Raw genomic sequence first — 21489 nt, forward strand, 5'->3', positions numbered from 1 at the left:
TAAGTAGACCTCTCTGTCATTTCTTTCTTATTTCAATACTCATTTTCCTAATAATAATGTGATAAGGATTACCCATATTTGAACATAAACACGTGCACAACACCTTTTAAGATAAGAATCAAAGCTCAAATTGGCTTAATTAAATTTTGATAATAACCCGTAATAAACACCGTACATTTTGTAGTTGAAAAGAATAATACTACACACGAGAGAGGTATAGATAGAAGTGCACGTGCACGTGCAAACATGTGTTTGAATATATGGAAGCCCGCATATGAAAATTATGCACACGTGCTCACATGCTTCTGTGAATTCTGACTGGTGAATAGAGTGAATTCTTGTAAGTGAATGTGATTGCATGTGGATTCATAAAAATCCCAGTCAACTACACTGTGCCCCAAATTATTTTTACACTCTTCATTGTAATTGTTCTGCCAAAACCTTTTTTTTTTTTATTGCATGCATAGTAATAGAATCTTTATTTGAGATGATGGTGGTGGTGTGGTGTTGATGTTTTTATTAGAAGCATAATAAATACTACCTCCTTCCCAATTTAATTGACACAATTTTGTTTTTCACACATATTAAGAAAAATGTATAAATAAAGGGGAAAGTGGAATATATTGTATTGGGAATGAGAAAAGTAATATTATTTAGTGTTATATTGTATTGGGAATGATGAAAGTTGTATTGAAAATTGAAATGGGTCAGTTATTTTAGGACACTTTTTTTTAGAAAATGAGTCAGTTATTCCGGAACGGAAGGAGTATATGATATGAGTAACTGACATAGTAAAAAACAAGGGGCACATTTTGCCTCTGCAATCTAAATAAATGTCAGTGTACAAACTAGTTGAGTGATTCTTTAATTGTCACACATGATGGGCACAGAAAAGGAAAAGGGGGTCACTTTTGGTCCAACTAATATGCATATTTATGTCCATTTTTCTTACCACATTTGTGCCCAAGTCAGATTTATTTATGTATGGTGTACCAAATAAAAACTTAGTTTTAATTTTAAAGGACCACCCCACTTTTGATCCAACTAATATGAATTGCTCTAAGTCTAAACTATACAAGAAAGAATCATATCTTGATCTCAAATAGATAGTAGTAAGTAATAATAGAAAGAGGGGTTACTAGTGAAGGAGATAGGGGTGTGGTGTCCATACAGTGTAATGGAATGGGAAGTGGACGTTTACCAGCATAGTTTTCAGACTCGGCTCGGTCATCGACTCGGCGAGGGTACTGGGTCACTGGGTCAATGGTCGAACCACTGGGTCGTTGGTCGAACCGCATGACTGAATCGGAACCACTCGGATGACTCGGTTAGATAACTCGGTCCTTATATTAAATTTATATAGTTATTTAACCGGATTAACTCGGATTGAATCGGTGACTCGGTCACTTTAAAAACTAAAATAATGACCCCTGTAAAATAAGATAAAAACTATCCAACAATAATAATTTCATAGGCTAATTGCTCAAATTCAAAACATAGTCATAACTCAAAATACATCTTGGTAGTAAAAATCCAAATAAATCCCAAAAAAGTATGATTCCAATTCCAACATAAATTCAAATAAGAGATTGCCCCAGTTGTAAAAATCCAAAAAGATCCAAAGAAAGTATAATTCCAACACAAGTATTATCATCAATAACATTTAATTCCAAGGAGTCAAGATTGATTGAGCAAAACGACGTCGTTTCAGACTTTCAATTAAGCAAAAAAAAAAAGCAAAAAAAAAAAAAAAAGCAAAAAACCGGTCTGACCCATGACTCGGCCGAGTCACCGGTTTTTACCGGTTTTGACCGGTTTTGACCGGGTTTGACCGAGTTAACTGCATGGCCGATCCAAATGTTGGCTCGAACCGGCTTACCCACCGGTTCACGGTCCGACCGGTCCGACCGGCCGGTCCGAGCCGAGTCTGAAAACTATGTTTACCAGGTTTACACAGTGCATCGCTGTCTATATAGCATGTGATGTCAAGGCCTTCTTGTGTATTGTTTTGTGTTGTGTTGTGGATTTCTCTCTCTCACCCTCTATGCCTATAACCATTTATTTCCAAATTCCAACTTGCAATTTTCACATAAAAAGACCAATGCAAGGGAGAGGATAGTGAAGACAAAACTATTCTAGGATTTGAGTTCGATTCCCTTGGTTTTCTCCACCACCACCTATCCACTATTCTTACAGTTTTTATCATGACCCCAAACCAAAACTAAACTAGAGGAGTGACACATTGCCACATACACTTCTTATAATATAGTAAAATAATAAATAATAGGATATGGTCATGTGAGAGTTTGATATATACAAGTTAGTTAATTATATAGGTAACTCTTTCATTTCATCATAAATTGGAGAGTCCTCCTATCCCAGTTACTCCAAAACAAGATCGTATGGATACATTAGCTTCAGAATGCAGCAGTGGGTGTGAATCTGGTTGGACTCTATACCTTGACCATTCTTCCAATGCCTCACAATCACATACACCTTCACTTGGTTGTTATGAAGAAACTAAACACAAAAAGGCTCAAAATATTGAAGACTCTGATGAAGAGGACTTGTCCATGGTTTCTGATGCTTCTTCTGGTCCTCCACACCATGATTCTTACTTCAATGCACAAGACTGTTCTGCATCTAAGCCAACAAAACTTGTTGCCAAGAGAAGTAAAAAGAGACAGAAAGTTCAAGAAAATAATATTCAGCAGCACCTTGATGACACTGCTAGCTCTCCTCTCTTTGACAACAACAATGTTGTTACTATGAGCAACCAACAAACAACTTCAACGACAGAGAGTATGCTAGATTATTCACAAGGCTTCTCTGCCACTTACTTTGAGGTACATATATATAAATGTGCCATGGTTCTTTCTTTTAAGTTTACTTTAAAGGTTACACTTATTGATTACAAGTCATTTGTTTTATTGCAGGAGAGATCCTCATTGCAAGATCACTTTAGTTTTCTACAACCATCTCTATCTCAAAATGAAGCTCATATCAACAAGTAAGCAAAGCTTCTTTTATACATAGGAACAAAGATTTGAATAGTTAAATTATGATACTAATTGTAATCATTCATTTGCATTTTGTGTTTAGCAAATGGTGTGGAGGGGGAGAGATGGGAATGATATAAACAACATGCAGTTGAGTTCCCCTCCAAAATGGCTCCTCTGCTGTTAAACTTATTGCTGTGGAAGTTACTAAATTATTAAGATCAATGGAAAGCAGAGAAGACATTTTTTGATCTCAAAAGGGATTATTATTCTCCCTTTTTTTGTGTTTTTGTCTTCTCAAAAGGAAAATTTAGAAATAATTTTTTTGTTTTGTTTCTTTCATAGTTTAATTAATCCTGTTGTGGATGAATTGAATAGTGAACACAGGACAGGACAGGATAGTAAGTTAGGCAGGTTCTGTATAAACATGTTCAATCCTTGTTTTTTTTTTATTAAATGCATACAAGTTTTCCACATTAAGAGCTACAGATAGATGCAAATGCCTAGCTAGGTTGTGAGTGTAGAGCAGATCTTGATCTTGTGCTGTCTTTGTAATGTAGTATTCAAAATTCATGCAGATGCTTTCAGTTTCAGTGCATTGGAAATGTAAAATCTCGGGGTTGACAATCACAACATGTTCCTCAGTTCAGTCTTTTTGTTTGGTTTATTTAGATCACATCTAGCTAGACACAGAATAATAATCTTTTTAAGTTAAGTAAGTCCTAAGCAATAAGAATGTGAATGTGGTGGCAGGGATCTAATCCAATCTCAACAAATTAGTAATCAAAACTTACACATGCATGCACATCTCAAAATGCTTAAGGACTAATTAAGGAGCTCCAAAAGTTAATAAACTGATCCAGAAATATTTGACATAGTAATCCAATTGGACCCTTTTACTGTTTTTTTTATCATAATTATTCTATTGAAGCACAGAGAATTCAGATAAAGCCATGTCATTCATTCTAAATGGTTTAATCAAATATGAAAGAGCCTAGACAGGGTTCAATTTCTATCTAATCTGAAAGTTTTAGTGTTTTCTGAAAGAACAAAAGGTGATAGAGGCTATATATGAATGAGGTATGGACAATGAAGAGGAAATGTGAATATTGATGTTGGAATATTTCATATGCATATCTACAAATCTTTTCTAGGCTCAGGAGATCCTGCCTGATATCTTCCTGACCCAGAGGAACATGCCCCATTTTGTTTAGTATACCAACTTTAACTCATTTGGAAGGATCCCCATTTTTAATTATTTATATGTACTGTGTTTTATTATACATAGGTTTGTTCCCTTCAAGTCTGTCTGCTTGGAAGTTGTTATTGAAATTGATGTCATGGCACAATTATGTGTCTTCCTTTGAATTATTTTATTTTATTCCATTACTTAATTATTCTCTCATTCAGTTACTGTTCAGATTAAAGAATTAGTATGTGAGGCCGGAAAAGGTTGTAAAAGCTGAAGAAAGAAAATTTGGACATTGAGAATTTAGGATGTTCAAATAAGAATCTCCTCCACGCACATGTTGTTTTGTCGTATATCTAATTGAAGTTAGGCAATGTGAGTTAAATTAATCGAGGAAGCTAAGCTCAAGACAAATCAAACTAATTAAATTCTAGAGAGAGAGAGATCTTTATTTAAACGTGAAGATAGTCATAGCTCCAGCTGCATTCCATTAGATTGGATAAGAATCCAAAAGGGTATTATGGGAACAACATTTCATGCCTTTCCAACCACCGCCAAATCAACCATCTATCCTTGTTACACAGAGGAGATGCAAGAGACTTTGTTTGCCTCCAAACACGGGTTTCATCTTAAATCCATTATTTATATTACCATTGCCTTTTAAGTTTTGAATAGTACAAGCAACATTTTATCTGATACTCACTCTTTTACTAGCTTAAATCAATTTGGTTCTTATTTAAAATGGTGAGACATATATACATTAATTTCATCCAACAAGATAGTATTAAAAAGTGATTATTCTTAGCATTTCTCTTTAGTTTTTGATGTCCCATTTTTCAAGACAACAACACTGTCTGCATCTCAGAAACAACATAATGTGACTGCCAGCGAGTGTCTCATGAATGTCTACTACAACTTGCAGCATCTTATGTTAAGGATTTTAGCACTGGCAAACGGTTAGGCATAACGAAAATTGGAGTTTGAACTTTAGCAGTTGCAGTTAGAACATAGAACATAGTAATACCACCAGTGATTATTTTCTTTGTCTGTAGGCGAAAGGATCGCGGCATAACAAAAATGAGTTTTTTTTTTTTTTTTAACACATAATTATGAATTAGGAAGATTCATGTCTAAGTCATAATCATTCACCTGAACTTAAATTTTATACGAAGAACTGTACAAAAAATCAACACTTTTAAGTCAGAAAGTTTGGTTCCTTCAAAGTACACACGCACTTACTTTGGAATCTTGTAACAATTGTTTACTGTACAATAGTGGAGTTTACATTAAGATGTAGCATTACCTAAAATATCTCCTAAAGTTACGTTGATCCCCTAAACACAATGGACTCTAGCAAATTAGTCCAAAGTCATGGAAAGAGTAAGACCAGGAACCAAAAGTAACATCATGTTAGAGCTGGTGGAAATACAACCCACATAATGTCAGATAAATAATGCACCAAAAATTCTTGGAGTACAAACCGAAACTACAAAGCAGTTCTCACCACAGTTTCAATTTGAGTAATGGATATGAACAAAGAAATTTGACTTTAGATGCCCATGTGAGAGCTAAGAATTCACATGTTGAACCTACCTAAAAGTAATGTTTGGTCACACTACCAAATTATTCAGTAGTTCAGCTATGATCTTTGATGATGTTGTTTATGAGTGACGTTCAGACCTTAATCTGCCTAAATATTCTTTGCCACTAAGACAGGTCATTTTGATACAGTGTACTAGTAATCGGTTTCTGTTCTCATAAAAAAAGTAATTGATTTCTGTTACAAATGACTCTTGCAAGAAAAAACCTACCTTGGCATCATGACATCCAAAGAGAAAATATATGAGAAAGAAAAGGAAACACGAAGAATGGGATTGATAGGTCTATGAAGACTCTAGGTTCAATTTTCTGTTGAAGAATGTGATGCAAATTTGTGCCAATTCAAAGTCAATAAGAATTTATAAGGTGTAGTTACAGAAGGTAATTCAATGTAACCATAATACCATGTGACAGTTAGATGACTGGAAATTACAAATTTAGAAATTCAGATACGTGATTTCATTGGTTACTTTCATCTGAAGAAAAACAACGAATAACTTTCCAGAGAATACAGCAGAAATGAACGTCTAATTCTCATTTGAGCTGCCCCTGGCAGTTAAAAGGGAATGATATTACCAAACATGGAGATCATTGAATAGAAATCCAGATCATTGAAGAGAAAAAGAAAGGAGTGATTTTTAATATAAAAAATAGGAGAGGAAATGTTTAAGGATGAGATTAGAAACACATGAGAGAATTCAAGAGAAAAAAATATGGAGAAAATCAATTCTCACGAGGGTGGTATCCTGTTGTGACTCTAGTACAAACAAGCTAGATAACTCAAATGCATTTTAGAGAAGAATATGCAAAAATCTGGTATAGGTCTTAAAGTCAGGGGTAGAAAAGTGTACAACAATACTTGTAGATATACCTTGGTCCTCAAACTCATGGAAGACTATGAAATGCATTAAGAATGTAAGACAGAGATATTCAATCTGATGGCTTGCATGAATATATGAGAGAAGTTTTCACGTGGAAGTATAATTTTTTCTAATCAATTATCATCGCATATTTGTTTTCTCTTCCACTGGAATTTTCTAGTCGCCGTAGAGGATCCCAACCCATTTATAACAATGTTAAAGGATATTCTGATACCATGGGCATATAAAGCCATAAACAGAGTCAGACACATTGCCAGGCTTCCAAAGTTTATAAACCAGAATAGCAATTAAGAGAAGTGGCAGCTAGTAGAACATAAAGCTCTACAATGACCAAATATTGTTTATAGAAGCTTTTTCTTTACACAGAAAGAAATCAATACAGACAACAAAAAAACAAACATAATGTACACGGGGAAAAATCTGAATCTTATACTGAAATCTTTGTGTAAATAACAGAACTAGCAGCAAGTATTACATAAAAGCAATGTTGCAGACATTTTCCATACAACAATGTACAAGAAAAATTAGTTGAAGGATCATTCATGTATAAGAAGCAAATAGATGTCGTAGAGGTCTTACATTAATTACAATTTTACAGAACACGGATAAAACGTGACATTCAAATTAAATTACATTATTTATGTAGCACAACGGAGTGCCATTCACTCCAGCAAGCGTTTGTGCTTGCACCAGGCAATAGCAACCACATACAAGAATATGGTCCCAGCAGTGCCGCCGCCAACAGTCCACATAAACTCTCTCATCCCATACAATTTATCATCAAACAGTTCAATTTTAATATTCATGCCAAAAATACCAGCAACAACAACGAAGGCACTTACCACCAGAGTTGCCGTGGTCAACATGACTCCCATTTGGAGAAGATGGTTCTGTTTGTCATCAAGCATAATGTTGATATAATCCTCTGTGTCATCAACATACTCCCTCAGCTTCAACAAGACAACCAACAAATAACAAAGTATCAGCAACAAAGAAGGCAATTCTATAATAAACTATATTCTTTAAACTATCATAGATGATAACCATAGTAACATCATATCACATAGAAATTTAATAGCAATTATATAAACCAGGTATTGTACCATAATATATACTCATATTTTTCAAGCAAAATTAGATAAATTATACTCAATCCAAGGCCTCAAGTACAGACCATCAAGTCTTCTCCTCGTGGTAATCGGTACTAAGAGTCTCTTTGGATTGACTTATTTGGGGTCCCGTTTGGATCGGCTTATTTTTGAGCTCATAAAAACAACTCATGTAAATAAATAAGTTTTTATGTATTATTTATAAGTTTGCCAAGTTAGTTTATGAAAAATCAGCGTATGAAGATACAAGCTTTTATATGTTTATGCTTTTATGAAAATTGTATCTTCATAGGCTGATTAGATAATTATAATCAATCCAAGGCCTCAAGTACAAACCATAAAGTGCTCTCCGCTCGGTAGTCGGTACTCGTCCTACTACTTCATAAGCTGATTTTATGTTAATTCAGCTTGTATCTTTTATATGTTCACATAAAAGCTTATTTATTTGCATAAGCTATTTTTCGCTAAAAAATAAGCCAATCCAAAAGGGCCCTTGAACTTATCTAGTGACATAAGCACTTGTGTGACTATTTGAGAAAGTTCACATAAACAACGTATGACATGTTTGTAAGTTGTTTTCAGCTTATTTCCACAAACTCACTAGGATAGCATATGAAAGAAACTTATACAATAGCACTAGTGCGATAAACACTTATATGATATTGTACTTGACTATTAAGCTTACATTAAGTTACTCTACCAACTAGATCAGAAAGCAAAAAATTGAAACTACATCATTTACATTAGTGTTTTTAACTTGTTGGACTGGACTATTGATTTTGTAAATGTTATAGAAACCTAAAATCAAGGAAATGTTAAATAGGAAGGATACCGTTGAGAGCTTATTGAGAGTGCCGTCGATCTGAACAAAGTAAGCTTCCAAGAGCATCTCAAGCTCCTCAACATCAAGCTTAGTGGTGGTGACACTATAAGTAGTGCTTGCACGTGTTCCGCGGCTATCCCTTAAATTCGAAGCACCAAACATTTGCTCTCTAGAATTCAGATTATCCTCATCCTCCTCATAATTCACCTCTCCTCCTCCTCCTAAACCCGCTTCCAACGATATCTCAGCACCTGGTCCAGTTTGATTAACATCAACATCATTATCATGAACATCATGATCAGGAGTTTCAACAGTGTCTTCATCAGAGGTTTGTTCCAATTGCTGTTGAAGTGACTTCTCAGTAAGATACATCTCCGCCATATCTTCATCATCATCAAGCAAGTGTTCCAATTCATCTCTCACTTTTTGAACCCTCCCAGTAATCGCAACCAAACGGCTCTTAATCTGACGAACACGTTCCAAATTGAGAGTACTAATCTTCGAAGTCAATTTATCAAGCGCAGGATGCGCCTCTTGTTCCAGCGTCTTTGCTTCACTCTCCAAAACACTACAAGCTGCTTCAAGACACGCTTCCAGCGCAACGAATTCAAACGGAAGAATCTTAATTCCGCCGTGAGAATCTTCCTGATTATCAGGACGAGGAGTAGTGGTTGCTTCGTGATGACGAAGAATCCTGGCTTGAAGCTCTTGAACGAAAGGAGTAACGGAAGGATCGCGTGAATTGAGAAGAAGAACTTCGTTTGCGGTGATAATTGCTTTGATGTGTTCTAAGTTGATGACGATTGCTCTTTCTCTTCCGAGAACGGTGGAAGGGTAGGAGAGGAGAGGGTCCAGGATTCGAAGGTCACGTGCAGGGAGGCCGGTACGACGCATGATGGCGTGCTTTCCGGCCTCGATTACCTGTGCTTCGCCGGTGCCGTCAACAACCAGCCATTGACGAACGCTTGTACCTTTCTTCCGAATTGCCGGTACGGCGGCGGCAGCTGTTCCCCACCGGTCATCGCTACCGTTGGCGTTACCGGTGACGTTTCCTCGCATCTTTGATTTTTTCTGTTCTACCTACGCTACTCTTCTTCACTCAATTCGTTCCCAATTTTTTGTGTGGAATTCGATCCCAAATTTTACAACCCTCCAATTATTTTTATTCCTTCCTTCAAAAAAAATATTATTTATTCTTTTTTTTTTTTTTTGGTAATAGAAAGAGGAATTACGGCCCAATTTATTTTTTTTTGTTAAATATGTTTTTGATCGCTATAAATATGTCAACTTTTCGTTTTAGTCCCTCTAAAATTTTCCTTCAACTTTTAGTCCCTATAAAATTTTCAATCACTACTTTTGGTCCCTATTTTTAATTTAATTTTTGTATTTTTTAATGAAATTGTGCAGAAATGTGTAAAATATTCTATAAAAAATTCTCAAAGAAAATTAGAATTTTTTAACAAAACACAAATTAAATATGAATTTTTAACCGTTAAAAATATAAAAATTCATATTAAATTCATGTTTTGTTAAAAAATTCTAAATTTTTTTTGGAGTGATTCTTATAATATTTTGAATTTTTCTGGAAAATTTTATTAAAAAATATGAATTCTACATATGAGTTTACTTTAAAAGAGGGACCAAAAGTGAAGATTGAAAATTTTATAGGGATTAAAAGTTGAAGGAAAATTTTAGAGGGACTAAAACGAAAAGTTGACATATTTATAGGGACTAAAAACATATTTAACCCTTTTTTTTAGTTGATATTTTATTGACAAAAGTTAATATTTTATTTTAGGGTTAATTATGTTTCTAGTCCCTATAAAATAGCGACCTTGTAAGTTTAGTCCTTACTTAATTTTAATAGCATTTTTAGTCCCTAATTTTGTTTTTTTGCCCTGAGTATTAGTCCCTACTCAATTCAAATTTGTTTAATTTATGCTTAAACTCTTAAATTTTTGAACAATTTTTTGCAGACATGTTTAGAACATTACTAAAAGTTCTTCCGCAAAAAATTATCGCAAAATTTGATTTTTACATCCAGATTTTATTACTTTTTATCTTTAACTTTTGTCGTTTTAAAAAATTCATATTTAATTCATTTCATGTCTGAAAATTCTAAATTTTAGTAAACGAACCTTTCATAGTGTTCTAATCTTGTCTCAAAAAAATCGTTCAATATATACAAGAACAACTCACGGTTTTATACTAATGTTTTGCTTGCAAGTTTGAACAGAAAGAATTGGAAGAATTTTGAAAAAAAAATATGAATAAATAAGTGGAAGAAATAGATAACGGGGTTTTGGAAATTAATTTTTTTTCATAATACAAAACTCTCTTTATCTAGAGAACTAAAAAATTGTATTGAAAAAAGTTTTGAACGGTTTTGAAATGTTTATATTAATTCTTCAAATTTAATATATGTTGTCATAATATTATTTTTTTTTTGAAGAGGCAAAAATGAAATTATATATCAACAACGGGATCGCTTTCTCAGCACAAGTACAAAAGCAATCAAAGTTTACAAGCTGGACAATCAAGAGGGCAAACAAGCCAACTATGAACACCTAACACAAAAACCGCATTTAAACATATAATATTCTTAAAATTAAAAAATATAGTAATCATAAACATTAATTTATCATTTTCTAAAAAACTACTTTTTCAAAAAAATGGAAAAGATTTTTTCAATTTTTATATTTCGCGCCTCTAAACCCCTCTCCTCCCCTTCAATCTCTCAAACAAAAGTTAAATGATGAACTCAAGTGTTTTTTAGGGAGGAACTCGTGTTATTTTATAGTATAGTATTATACTACAAGTGTTTATTTTTTTTATTTTTTTATGAATAACTACAAATTGTTATTTCAAAAAATGTGTTGTTTTTATGTTTTTTAATCATTATCTATATTTTCCATCGAAGATGTATTTCTAAAAAAGTATTGATGTACTTTTTAAAAAATAAAGAAAATCTTAATTTTTCTTAAATTCAACTCAATTGAACCAACCAAAAAGCAATAAGAAATTTACTATCCATTGACCATTGTGATCCTATCCGATTCAAAATATTAGTTCAATTCACCCCAAACAGCAAAAAACATCATGTTCCTTATCGATTTGGTTCATATTTTGTAAAAAAAAAAAATATAGATTACAGAAGTCGAATAAAAAAATTTGTTTTGTTTTATTGGTTTAGGATTACGGTCCTAGACTGGTACAATTGTGTCCTCTTTTTTTTATTTTCTTTTTTTAAATTCAGTATTTGACTTAAAAATTGATTAATATGAAGGATCACCATTCATTAATAAGGGATCAATTTAAAAGACCAACAAGACTCTTGTATGAACTAACTCAAACAAACATCGACAACGGAAGAATCTGGTCATGAGAACCTAAGATAAGTGGTACAGTTGTGTCAATTAATTCTACAGATACAAAAATTGGAGGATGAATTGTGATTATGCAATCAGAGCATGATGTTCAAGATATAAGGGCATCATCTTTAGTTGTAGATGATCTTTCTCAACTAGTTCTACTTTTCATCAAGGACACCCACCGATGTTCAAGATATACGAATATCATCTCATCATCGTAGCGTTCTTATTAGGTGTCTTGTATTAGTAGGTAACACTACAATTTTCTTAACCTTGTAGGCTAGGTGAGTTTTGTGTGACTTATATACAGTTGAAACCACTTCAAAATTTGAAAAAATAATCAACTTCAAGCGAGTAGTGATGACATGCTGTCATTACGTAATTTTTAGGACTAAATTTGACATTTTGATAGAGTTCTAAGCAATATAAAGTATCCAGGAGGTGTTAAAAGCAAGAAAATTGGAACAACTGCAAGCTGCCAATCGTATTGCGATTTTCACCATCGCAATACGATTTCTTGAAGTCAGAACACATGTTTTTGAAGGAGCTTCATCGCAGTACGATCCAACCAATCGTGATACGATTGCAAGAAGGGCTTGGAAGGTAATTAGGGTTTAATGAAGAAATCGTGGTACGATTTATGTCATCGTGGTACGATTTTGGGCGAGCAGAATTGCCTATTTAAGCTGAAGTCAGTCTCAAACAAATGGGATTACGATTTTGGAGAGCTAAAGTGCGATTTTAACACCCAGAAGGCTGCAGAGGAGAGGATTTCATCATCTCTAACCCAGTTTATGTATGTTTTAATTCTTCCATTGATTATGCTATTTGTAAACTCAATTATGAGTAGCTAAATCTCTCAGAGATTAGGTCAGAGATGAATCTATGTAACCCTAATTGATATATGTTGCTGTGAAACTCTATTAGTTATTAATGATATTCTAGTTTTTATTCAATTCAATTGTTCTTAATGCTTTTTATATCCTGATCAAATATAAACATGATTTAGTGAGAACGAATGACTACTGACCATAGCTTTCGACTTAGACCTAATTGAATTGTTCTAATAAACATGGTTAGTCTTGGAATGGATAATCGTTTGTTAGTGATATTAGGTTAACGTTCATAAAACCTTCTAGGATTATTAGACCACCTAAGGAATTAGGGGTTGTAGTTTAAGAAGAGGGTCCTAACTCAAGGGATTGATTAGGGCTAATTTGTTAACTATCGTGAAACTAGAGAATCATTAGTAATAATAGGTGCAGTAACCAATTAGGGGAAACATAGAGGATTCGACAGACCTGATCTCATCTCTCTCCATATTTTCTTAATCAAATCTATTTTCTCTTATTTGATTTCATAAAATCAAACCAAATTTACTGCCTAGTGGCAAACCAAAATAAACTTTACACATCCTATTTCTATAACGCAGTTGAATTATTGAAGTTAAAAACAGTCCTCGTGGGATCGATATTTTTACTACTTCGATAGTATTTGGTGCACTTGCCAATCGTCTATCAAGTAGATCATTATAATTTAATGATGTCATTATAACATACACAAACTCATCTAAAACTATTTAGTGAACAAAATTATTAGTGATTGAAAATGAAAATTAAGTACAATCCAAAACAATATGGTGAGTTTATGGGAAAAATTGAACCATATAATATCTAGAAAATTGCAACTTAGACTAGTGGCACTTGTCCCAGAGGCTAAGAGTACATGATTTCATGCCATATATTCCATCACTGCTTTTGGTTCTTCACAACCTGCTACTTCTTGGATACAGATACACTAAACTGGCCTTGGAAATGGAATGATCACTTTCATCTTCCTCAAAGTAACAAGGTTTATCCTCATCAATTCTCCCCATCTTTCTCACCTCAGTCTGATAGCTCATTTTATTTCTATTATATTTATACCCTGCAATCCGTTGCCTTTGCCTCCTTTGCATAACAACGCCACCACTCCCTATATTATTTCTGATTGGCACTACTTTTTCTCCATTTGTAACAAATCCTGTTTCATTAATCGGCGCCGTTCTTAAAATCTCCCTAAGTGACTGTCTTTCACTACCATTTGCATTTGGAGTATTGACATTGTTGACTACACTCTTAGTGTCTGCAATGTGAACAGGTGAAGAGCCAGCAATTCTTCCAGAACAAGCCATCAACCCCTTAACGTATAATTCCTTAGCCTTCTTTAGAATTCTAACAGGAGTTAAAATGTAATGCTTAAACTTGCTTTGCTCGTTGTTTGATTCCTTTCTCATGCTTCCCATGATATGCAAAACAATAGGAATGGAATAGTTGAAGCCTGCAAATCGAGCTATAATTAACAGTGCCGTTTGTTTGTTTGTTTGATGAAAACAAGGTACCAATTAATAGTTGTGGTGAATATATAAAGAGTGGACCTTGTTGTGGTAGTTTTCTTTGGACTTGCCCCTTCGAGCTAAGGTACATAACACTTTTCAACTTAGGAGTTAGGACGGCAGGGTTTAATAGTTCTGGAGGACGGTCAGAAAGTCATTGGACCTTGTCAACACTGATAGACAACAAAACATGCATGAATTTGTTCAGAATTAAAATTAAAATACTAGACATTAATGTCTTTTTAATGTCTTTTCTATTCACAAAGACATTAAAAAACTAACGGTACAAAGATGTCAAAAAAAAAAATTTAAATGTATTTTGTGGTAGATAAAATTTGAAGTCTATTTTTATTCAAAAAAAAAAAAATTGAAGTCTATTTTGCATAAACTTGTTGTGTTCCTTGGTGAATTGAGGTTAAAATTTGGTGTTACCAAGAACGACATCAAATAAAATTTTGAATTCATTAATAATTAAAGAGTAGTTCGTTCACCGTATCCAAAAAAAAATCTTACTATTATTATCATATAATAAAACGGCACTAACTAACTATAACCAAACAACTAATCAAACTCAAAAAATATATTATATATAATATATTTTAATTTTAATTGCAGCTTGCACAATATTTTAATTTTACATAAAAGCCAACTTGTGCATCATTTATTTATTTTTGCAAACTCACTTTAATTTGGATTTTGACCTCGAGCAGATGCCTCAAGGGATTTCTACGAGTTGGGAATTTTGGACTCACTACAGAACACATCCTCAAATTGATAGTGTGGCATTTGCTTTTTATACCAAGGTTGAACTACCTCTCAAATGGACGACTCTAGAAATCATCAAATTTTTATGTTCTTTTTCTGGAAGAGGGTCAAACTTCCAACTCTTCCAATACAATGTTGATAGCTTGTACATCTTTTAAAATTGAAAATGAAGAAAAAATTGTGTTTAATTATGTACATTAACCAAATTTGGTGGTTGAGTGGGAGAGTGTTTTTGGTGTGAATTAGGTATCATTTGCGTGCAAATGTGAAAACTAATTCCTTGAGGTAGAACCACAAAGGATAACAAATCCTCCCTCAAGATATTTTTGAAACATCATATCATATACTTTAAACCATACAAAGCGTTTTGGAATATCAATATATACTTTCTTTGGAAGATTGTCATGGTGAAAGGCCTTTTTACATAAACTTGGTGTGTGGTGGCCAATTTAAGTTGGAAGCTAGAGAAGGTGATACCCTAACAATATTTAGTTTAGCCACCGGAGAGAAAGTCTCGTGATAGTCGATGTCATATGTTTATGTGCGCCTTGTATATTCCAATGGGTCCATCTGCTTTATGTTTGATTAAAAAAATACATTTACATCCCACTATTCTTATTAATGGCATGGCCGGGACAAGGTTCCATGTCTTGTTATTATGAAGTGTTTCCATCTCCTCTTTTATTAACTGAATCCATTTGGGGTTCTCTAAAGCTTCATGAATATTAGCAGGAATCTGATCAAATGACAACTGATACACAAATTATTTTTGTGGTTATGATAATCTTTGAGAAGAAGAAACATGGTTTTTAATTGATTTTTATTCTTTCGCCTCATAATCTGGAGAGTAACGATCTGGCGGTTGTCCCCGATTTCGCCCAAAAGGTAATTTGTAACCAACATGAGTATTGATCATATTTACAGGAGTACTAGAAGAACTTAATTACCTCAAGAATATTCTTAGGAGATTGGTCTTTTGGTAACGGGGAGGGAGGTCTTCTATTTCAATACATTCAACTAGATTATCATTACTAACAACTTAAGCATTATGGACTTACACTAGACTTTATCATTAGTTCTAAATGGAGTACCATAGTTCTTATGATTATCAAAATTTGAACCAAAGTAAGTAAGTTTTGCCAATTCTGCTCTTGAATTTGTATCTCCCACTAAAAAGGAGAATTCCATGTTGGTGTGGAGAAAAATGTTCCAGACTCCAAGAAGGTGGCATATCCATAGTATATATTCCCATTTTATTTTGGGATTGTTACAACGATAACCTTTTTTTGGTGCGTGTGCCTTACCCCAAAAATATACAATGGAGTGCACATGGATCATATTTGCACACACAAATTATTATGGAGATGGATGAAAGACACACATCTAAATATACGAGGAGCAGACATCATCAAAATGGAAGGCTGGGGGCAATGTGTGGAGAGCTCGTTTGGAAATCTAACACTCTAGAGGGCATGCTATTTAATAGATATACCGGTGTAATAACCTCATTATCCCGTAAGAAGAGATTGAGCAGTCTCTAAAATATAAACCGTCGAATACCAAAAATCTTAGACATAGGAGGTGACGAGCCCCAAACATCATATATAATATTAATGTAGTATCACTTTTATTTGAACTTGAAGGATTGGATGCACGACGACTCTTGGCAAGAATATAAGTGTCACATTTTAACTATGAGATGTGTAATCCAGAAAATAAATCAGGTAACAAATGCTTCAACAACCAAAGATGCCACAATGATGGATGCACCCGAATCTATTATCCATCCATCATAGTCACATATGTTTAGGAGCTAGCTAGCCATCAAATTAAGTTAGCCCAAATGATTGTGATTGTGGCAGCAAATGCAATGATAGTTGTGGATCTGCACGTGCAATGGTAGCATGTCCTGACCTAGCTAGTTTTCATGCCACCAGTAATGACAAACATGTAATTTAAAGCAAGTCACAAAATTTTACGTCATGCATCGCTTGTAAAGAAAGGTCTATCTGATATGGTTGTGAAAGATCTCTGTTTATATAACCCAATTTGTCTTTGCATAAGATAAACATCTCAACAACTTGGACCACAAAGCATATATAGTTGGTATTGTCAAACTTAATGCTGATTTTGTCAACGGAAGACTCATTTGTTAATATTTGGGACTGTGTTTAGGTAAAGTGTTTGGTGACCAATTTAGAGTTTAGATCATCGAACAAGTTGCTGGAAGTGAACCTACCAGTGGGTGGTGCAGTTTCCACTGGAGTTCTCATGGTGTGTACCTAACCTAGGTTGTCTAGAGAGACAAAGTTAAAAACCTTTGCTTGGATACCATGTTAAGAAAGGAACATTTCTTTTCATTTTCATATATTGTTTTTGTACATGTATACATAGCCCTCGAAATGCTACTCTAAGAAACTACCATAGTAGAATTGAGAGAATTAGTTGAATGTAAAGTGGTTTGTGTTATGTAAAAGTGAGTTAAATTATAAATTTATGTGTACAAATCAATTTTAAAATCAAAAGCTACAAATTTTAGAGACACAATCAATTCTACGTACTTAAACGCAACCAAACATGTCATAATCGATTTTACATTTCCATAATCTATTTTGATCACTCCTTTAAAAATGGAATCAAACATATACTAAAACATTAGAGAAACAATTCCACATAATGTTCAATTCCATAAAGTAGAATCCCCCCTATAATAAGGCAAACAAACCCTAAAATCTCTCATGCAAATCTCTCAACATGAGAGATGTGAATTTGGATCCTTTTGTTCACTTTTTCTCTCGATCTTTTTATTCTCTATCTCTCTTAATCTAATTATTTCTCTTCATCAAAATAAAATAAAATAATCAAAAGAGAGAGTGAAATTAAGAGATAGATACCTAGTAAATGAGAGATTTAGAGTAAAATGAAGGAGATGATCCAATTTCAAGAAATCCTCTCCAACCTCCAAGAGTACAGCAACCATATTAATGATTGCGAGTTCATTGTGTTTTTTGATCAAATACAATTTAGCTAGCTCATGTCTAAGTCACCAAACCAGAAATGATAAAACCAAGAGACACAAATAAGTTATTTAGATCTATCAATTCGATCTTACCGGCCCAATCTAACACACAACACAAAGTATATACATGTTGATTGACTTGAGATTGAGATTGGAAATTAACATGAATTAAATATATCGAGATCTTGAAGAAATGAAATGAAAATAAGAATAAGAAATTATATGGTGACGTTGTGCTTGGTCTTAGTGGGTGGAATATTATTATCAGCAGCTTTCAAGGTCTTTTCAATAAGCTTACGAGCTTTTCTGCTTCGAATCTCAACCTTCACACTTGCACTCTTGTCCATCTTTATGTATGGCTTCTTTCCTTTCTTCATCTTCAACGTTGACTTCACCTTTGACTTTATTGACTCCACCAGATTTCCCAGCTGATTTGCCATTCTTCTATCGATCCAACCTTGCTATTCAACAATTAAATATTATTGCTGCATCGCATCTACAAGTTTGGCTAACATCAACTCATTGTTTTGCTCTATATTATATATTTGTCATATATATGAAAAAAAAATGAAAACAAAGAAACATAGACATTAATGTGCCTATACGGTTGGATTTTTATTGGGATTCAATGCAAGCCTATATTGGTTTAGTCAATGAAGTTTTAAAAAAATGGCCTCGATAGTATAATTAATCACGGTCATTGCCACACAACACACCGTCTTTTTACTATTCTGTTGACATTTCCATGTTTCTGTTCACTCAACTCAATACATTATATTATAATTACGTGTACAAAAGGAAAAACACATTTCAATATTCAAATAGTGATTCTAGACCCTTCAACAAAAACAAATAGTGCTTCTAGATATTTTATTCCTCCACACGGTCAGATTCTAATCCACATGGTTATTATTTTTATTTCCTTTTTATTTTCTCCCGATTTGGTCTTCAAATAATCCGCCTTACCATACCAGTGATTTTTTTCTTGTTTAGTATTATGGTGTTTAAAAATGAAGAAAAGAGAATAACAATTTTATTTTTATCAAATTAACTTAATTTATTATTCGTGTATTTGTATTATTGTAGAGGTAATAACTTAAGATTTAGAGGTAATAACTTGATTGTGATGCACCCGTAAAACAAAAAACAAAAAATTTAATAGTGATGTCTCTATAACATTAAATTGCATCTCCTCAGCCAAAAAATTAACATGGTACAATTAACAAATATAGTTACATTGAAATCGAAAGTGTCAACTTTTTACAAATTTGACGGTTATTGTATGGTAAAAGGAATATTATGTACAATATATAACTTACAAAAAGTACCAAAATATATCACCACCAAAATAATAAAACTTACAAACCATACACAATTATGTTATTGGCTTGATTACACTTTTTTGACCCTTTAAGTTTCTCAAATGTACTATTTTGCCCATAGTTTTTCTTGGGAGCTATTTTTGCCCTCAAATTTATTCCATTTTTGATTTTAAATGCTCATCAATCATATGTGATTGATTTATGAGCAATGATATTTGAACAACCATTTGGTACAACCTATTTGACAACCTTCTTTTTCTCTCTTTTCATTGGTCAAAAACAATGGAGAGAGAAAAAGAAAGAGAGAGAGTAAGAATATAATGTGAGTATGAGAGAGAAAGTTGTCTAAAAGTTGTCACAAAATGAATGTACAAATATCATTTCTCTTGATTTATTTGAGGTTTATGATAGTAACATAGACTCTGACACCTAATCACATATCACATTTTCATCTCTTCTCTTACCATCTCCATCATTACCAATTGGTGTCTCCCAAATACTCTTAAGTATTTCTAGGATTTAGACTAAGTGTAGGTATACACTAAGTTATAATATAAGAAAATATCGATCATACAGGGACTGGGGCGATATAGCTTCCTATAGCTTTCCAGTAATAAACTTGTTTGCAAGGAAATAAAATAAATCATAAGTGTCACGACAATAAAATAAAGATAACAGTTTATGAAAACATTTAAAAAGACTTTTAAACAATATATCAGTTATGACAGAGCTTAGCTGTGATATACATACCTATATCTTTTATGGCTTCCTGACAATCTGATGGTCTTTGGGGTCTGTCGACACAACTATCATGTTAAACATGGGAAGGCACGCCTTCACAGGGGTACAATCACAATACTTAACATGCGAGATTGCTAGGTTGTTCATCAGTAACTCTGCATCTGAAAAGAGGCTGAGTTGTGGCCTATGACAAGAATCCTATATATATCTTGGTGTATTTATATGCTTTTCCGAGATCTTTTTCAAGTCGTCTCTTGTTCCCATCTCCTTTTAGTACTTAGGGACGTAATTCATATCAAACAAACCTTTTTCATTTCCATCTCATGTCGGTCTTAGGGAACTTGACAATAAAAATAAAAGTGATCAAGGTTTACTTTCAAAAACTTGGCATTAAAAAAGTTTGTTTGAAAGAAGCATGATGCCACAGTTCTATAAATCTTAAGCGAAGAATATCATAACCTCATCATGTCTAAACTACAATATAAAGGGTTTAGCTTATTATAGGCTTAATCACGAAGATGAAATGAAACATAAATGAAAACATGAAAAATTTAAATTGATAGATAATAAAAAGTTAAGAATAGATTACATTCCAACAAGGAAAAAGGTAAGCTTGAACCAAAGTAATCATAACTCTAAATCGCTAAGAATAAACACCCATGCTCGTCTATGAGGAAGATGGGATGGAGTGAGAACTCTAGTGACTGCTAACCCTAGTTGGAAATTGGTCTCTCAATTCACTATGCAAATTTTCAGACCCTTGACATTAATATGTGGCTGTCCTTTTATGGTATAAGGCAAACTACTACATGTTGTAACACCCCGTTTTCCCAACATGAAAATTTCATTTAAAAATCAGAGTATTTTGATCACAACGGAATGTCACATACTTCAATTAAATCATAAAATGGATAATAATAATTATCCTTCAAATTCAACATCATGAAAAATCTTAACTATTGCAGCGGAAAATAGTTCAACATTTAAAAGTCTTGGCACGCAGGCCTTATTGAAAAATCTCATAAATTAGTTCATAAAAGAGACACGTAAGGAATAGAAGTAAAAGCAAGCCCCCATCCCGTTACGTATCAGAGCACCTAGACACCAACTGAGAGTCCACTCATGAACGCCTCTAATCTTTATTACCTGCACATTACCCACGGTCGAGGCAACATATACGCAGAAGGGGTGAGATTTCATAATCAATACATTAAGCATATAATCCAATAAAATGCATTTAACAACTTAAACATTAATAACATATCAACAATTAACAATTAGCATAATTTTTCATTAC

The 21489-nt window shown here is 33.5% G+C and overlaps 4 protein-coding genes across 4 annotated transcripts; 1 reads left to right on the forward strand and 3 right to left on the reverse strand.

Moving 5' to 3' along the window:
- The first annotated feature begins 1942 nt into the window (after positions 1-1942).
- LOC146918845 (protein SOB FIVE-LIKE 5-like) lies at positions 1943-3632 on the forward strand. The gene is made up of 3 exons (XM_085712079.1): positions 1943-2846; positions 2937-3010; positions 3103-3632. The coding sequence occupies exons 1-3, from the start codon at positions 2403-2405 to the stop codon at positions 3137-3139; spliced, it is 555 nt and encodes a 184-aa protein (XP_085568205.1). The 5' UTR covers positions 1943-2402; the 3' UTR covers positions 3140-3632.
- Positions 3633-7192: 3560 nt separating this feature from the next.
- On the reverse strand, positions 7193-9737 carry MGT4 (magnesium transporter 4). Its single transcript, XM_085712078.1, has 2 exons — positions 8610-9737; positions 7193-7618 (listed from the first exon to the last, which is right to left on the reverse strand). The coding sequence occupies exons 1-2, from the start codon at positions 9657-9659 to the stop codon at positions 7331-7333; spliced, it is 1338 nt and encodes a 445-aa protein (XP_085568204.1). The 5' UTR covers positions 9660-9737; the 3' UTR covers positions 7193-7330.
- A 3744-nt stretch (positions 9738-13481) lies between these two features.
- LOC146918847 (uncharacterized) lies at positions 13482-14558 on the reverse strand. The gene has a single exon (XM_085712080.1). The coding sequence runs from the start codon at positions 14253-14255 to the stop codon at positions 13737-13739; it is 519 nt and encodes a 172-aa protein (XP_085568206.1). The 5' UTR covers positions 14256-14558; the 3' UTR covers positions 13482-13736.
- Positions 14559-18194: 3636 nt separating this feature from the next.
- Positions 18195-18781, reverse strand: LOC146918848 (uncharacterized). The gene has a single exon (XM_085712081.1). It carries the CDS (start codon positions 18567-18569, stop codon positions 18348-18350), a length of 222 nt encoding a protein of 73 aa, XP_085568207.1. The 5' UTR covers positions 18570-18781; the 3' UTR covers positions 18195-18347.
- Between the last annotated feature and the right edge of the window lie 2708 nt (positions 18782-21489).

The sequence above is a fragment of the Medicago sativa genome, chromosome 5 (assembly GCF_051527215.1).
Source record: "Medicago sativa cultivar Bolivia chromosome 5, Bolivia_mono, whole genome shotgun sequence".
Classification (NCBI taxonomy): domain Eukaryota; kingdom Viridiplantae; phylum Streptophyta; class Magnoliopsida; order Fabales; family Fabaceae; genus Medicago; species Medicago sativa.

Excerpts from the sequence above, each read along its gene's own strand:
- LOC146918845 (XM_085712079.1), top strand. The coding sequence starts at position 2,403 with ATGGATACATTAGCTTCAGAATGCAGCAGTGGGTGTGAATCTGGTTGG. Across the intron at positions 2,847-2,936 it reads TCTCTGCCACTTACTTTGAG|GAGAGATCCTCATTGCAAGA; the intron begins GTACATATATAT and ends GTTTTATTGCAG. Across the intron at positions 3,011-3,102 it reads AATGAAGCTCATATCAACAA|CAAATGGTGTGGAGGGGGAG; the intron begins GTAAGCAAAGCT and ends TTTTGTGTTTAG.
- MGT4 (XM_085712078.1), bottom strand. The coding sequence starts at position 9,659 with ATGCGAGGAAACGTCACCGGTAACGCCAACGGTAGCGATGACCGGTGG. Across the intron at positions 7,619-8,609 it reads CTCTCAATAAGCTCTCAACG|CTGAGGGAGTATGTTGATGA; the intron begins GTATCCTTCCTA and ends GTCTTGTTGAAG.
- LOC146918847 (XM_085712080.1), bottom strand. The coding sequence starts at position 14,255 with ATGGGAAGCATGAGAAAGGAATCAAACAACGAGCAAAGCAAGTTTAAG.
- LOC146918848 (XM_085712081.1), bottom strand. The coding sequence starts at position 18,569 with ATGGCAAATCAGCTGGGAAATCTGGTGGAGTCAATAAAGTCAAAGGTG.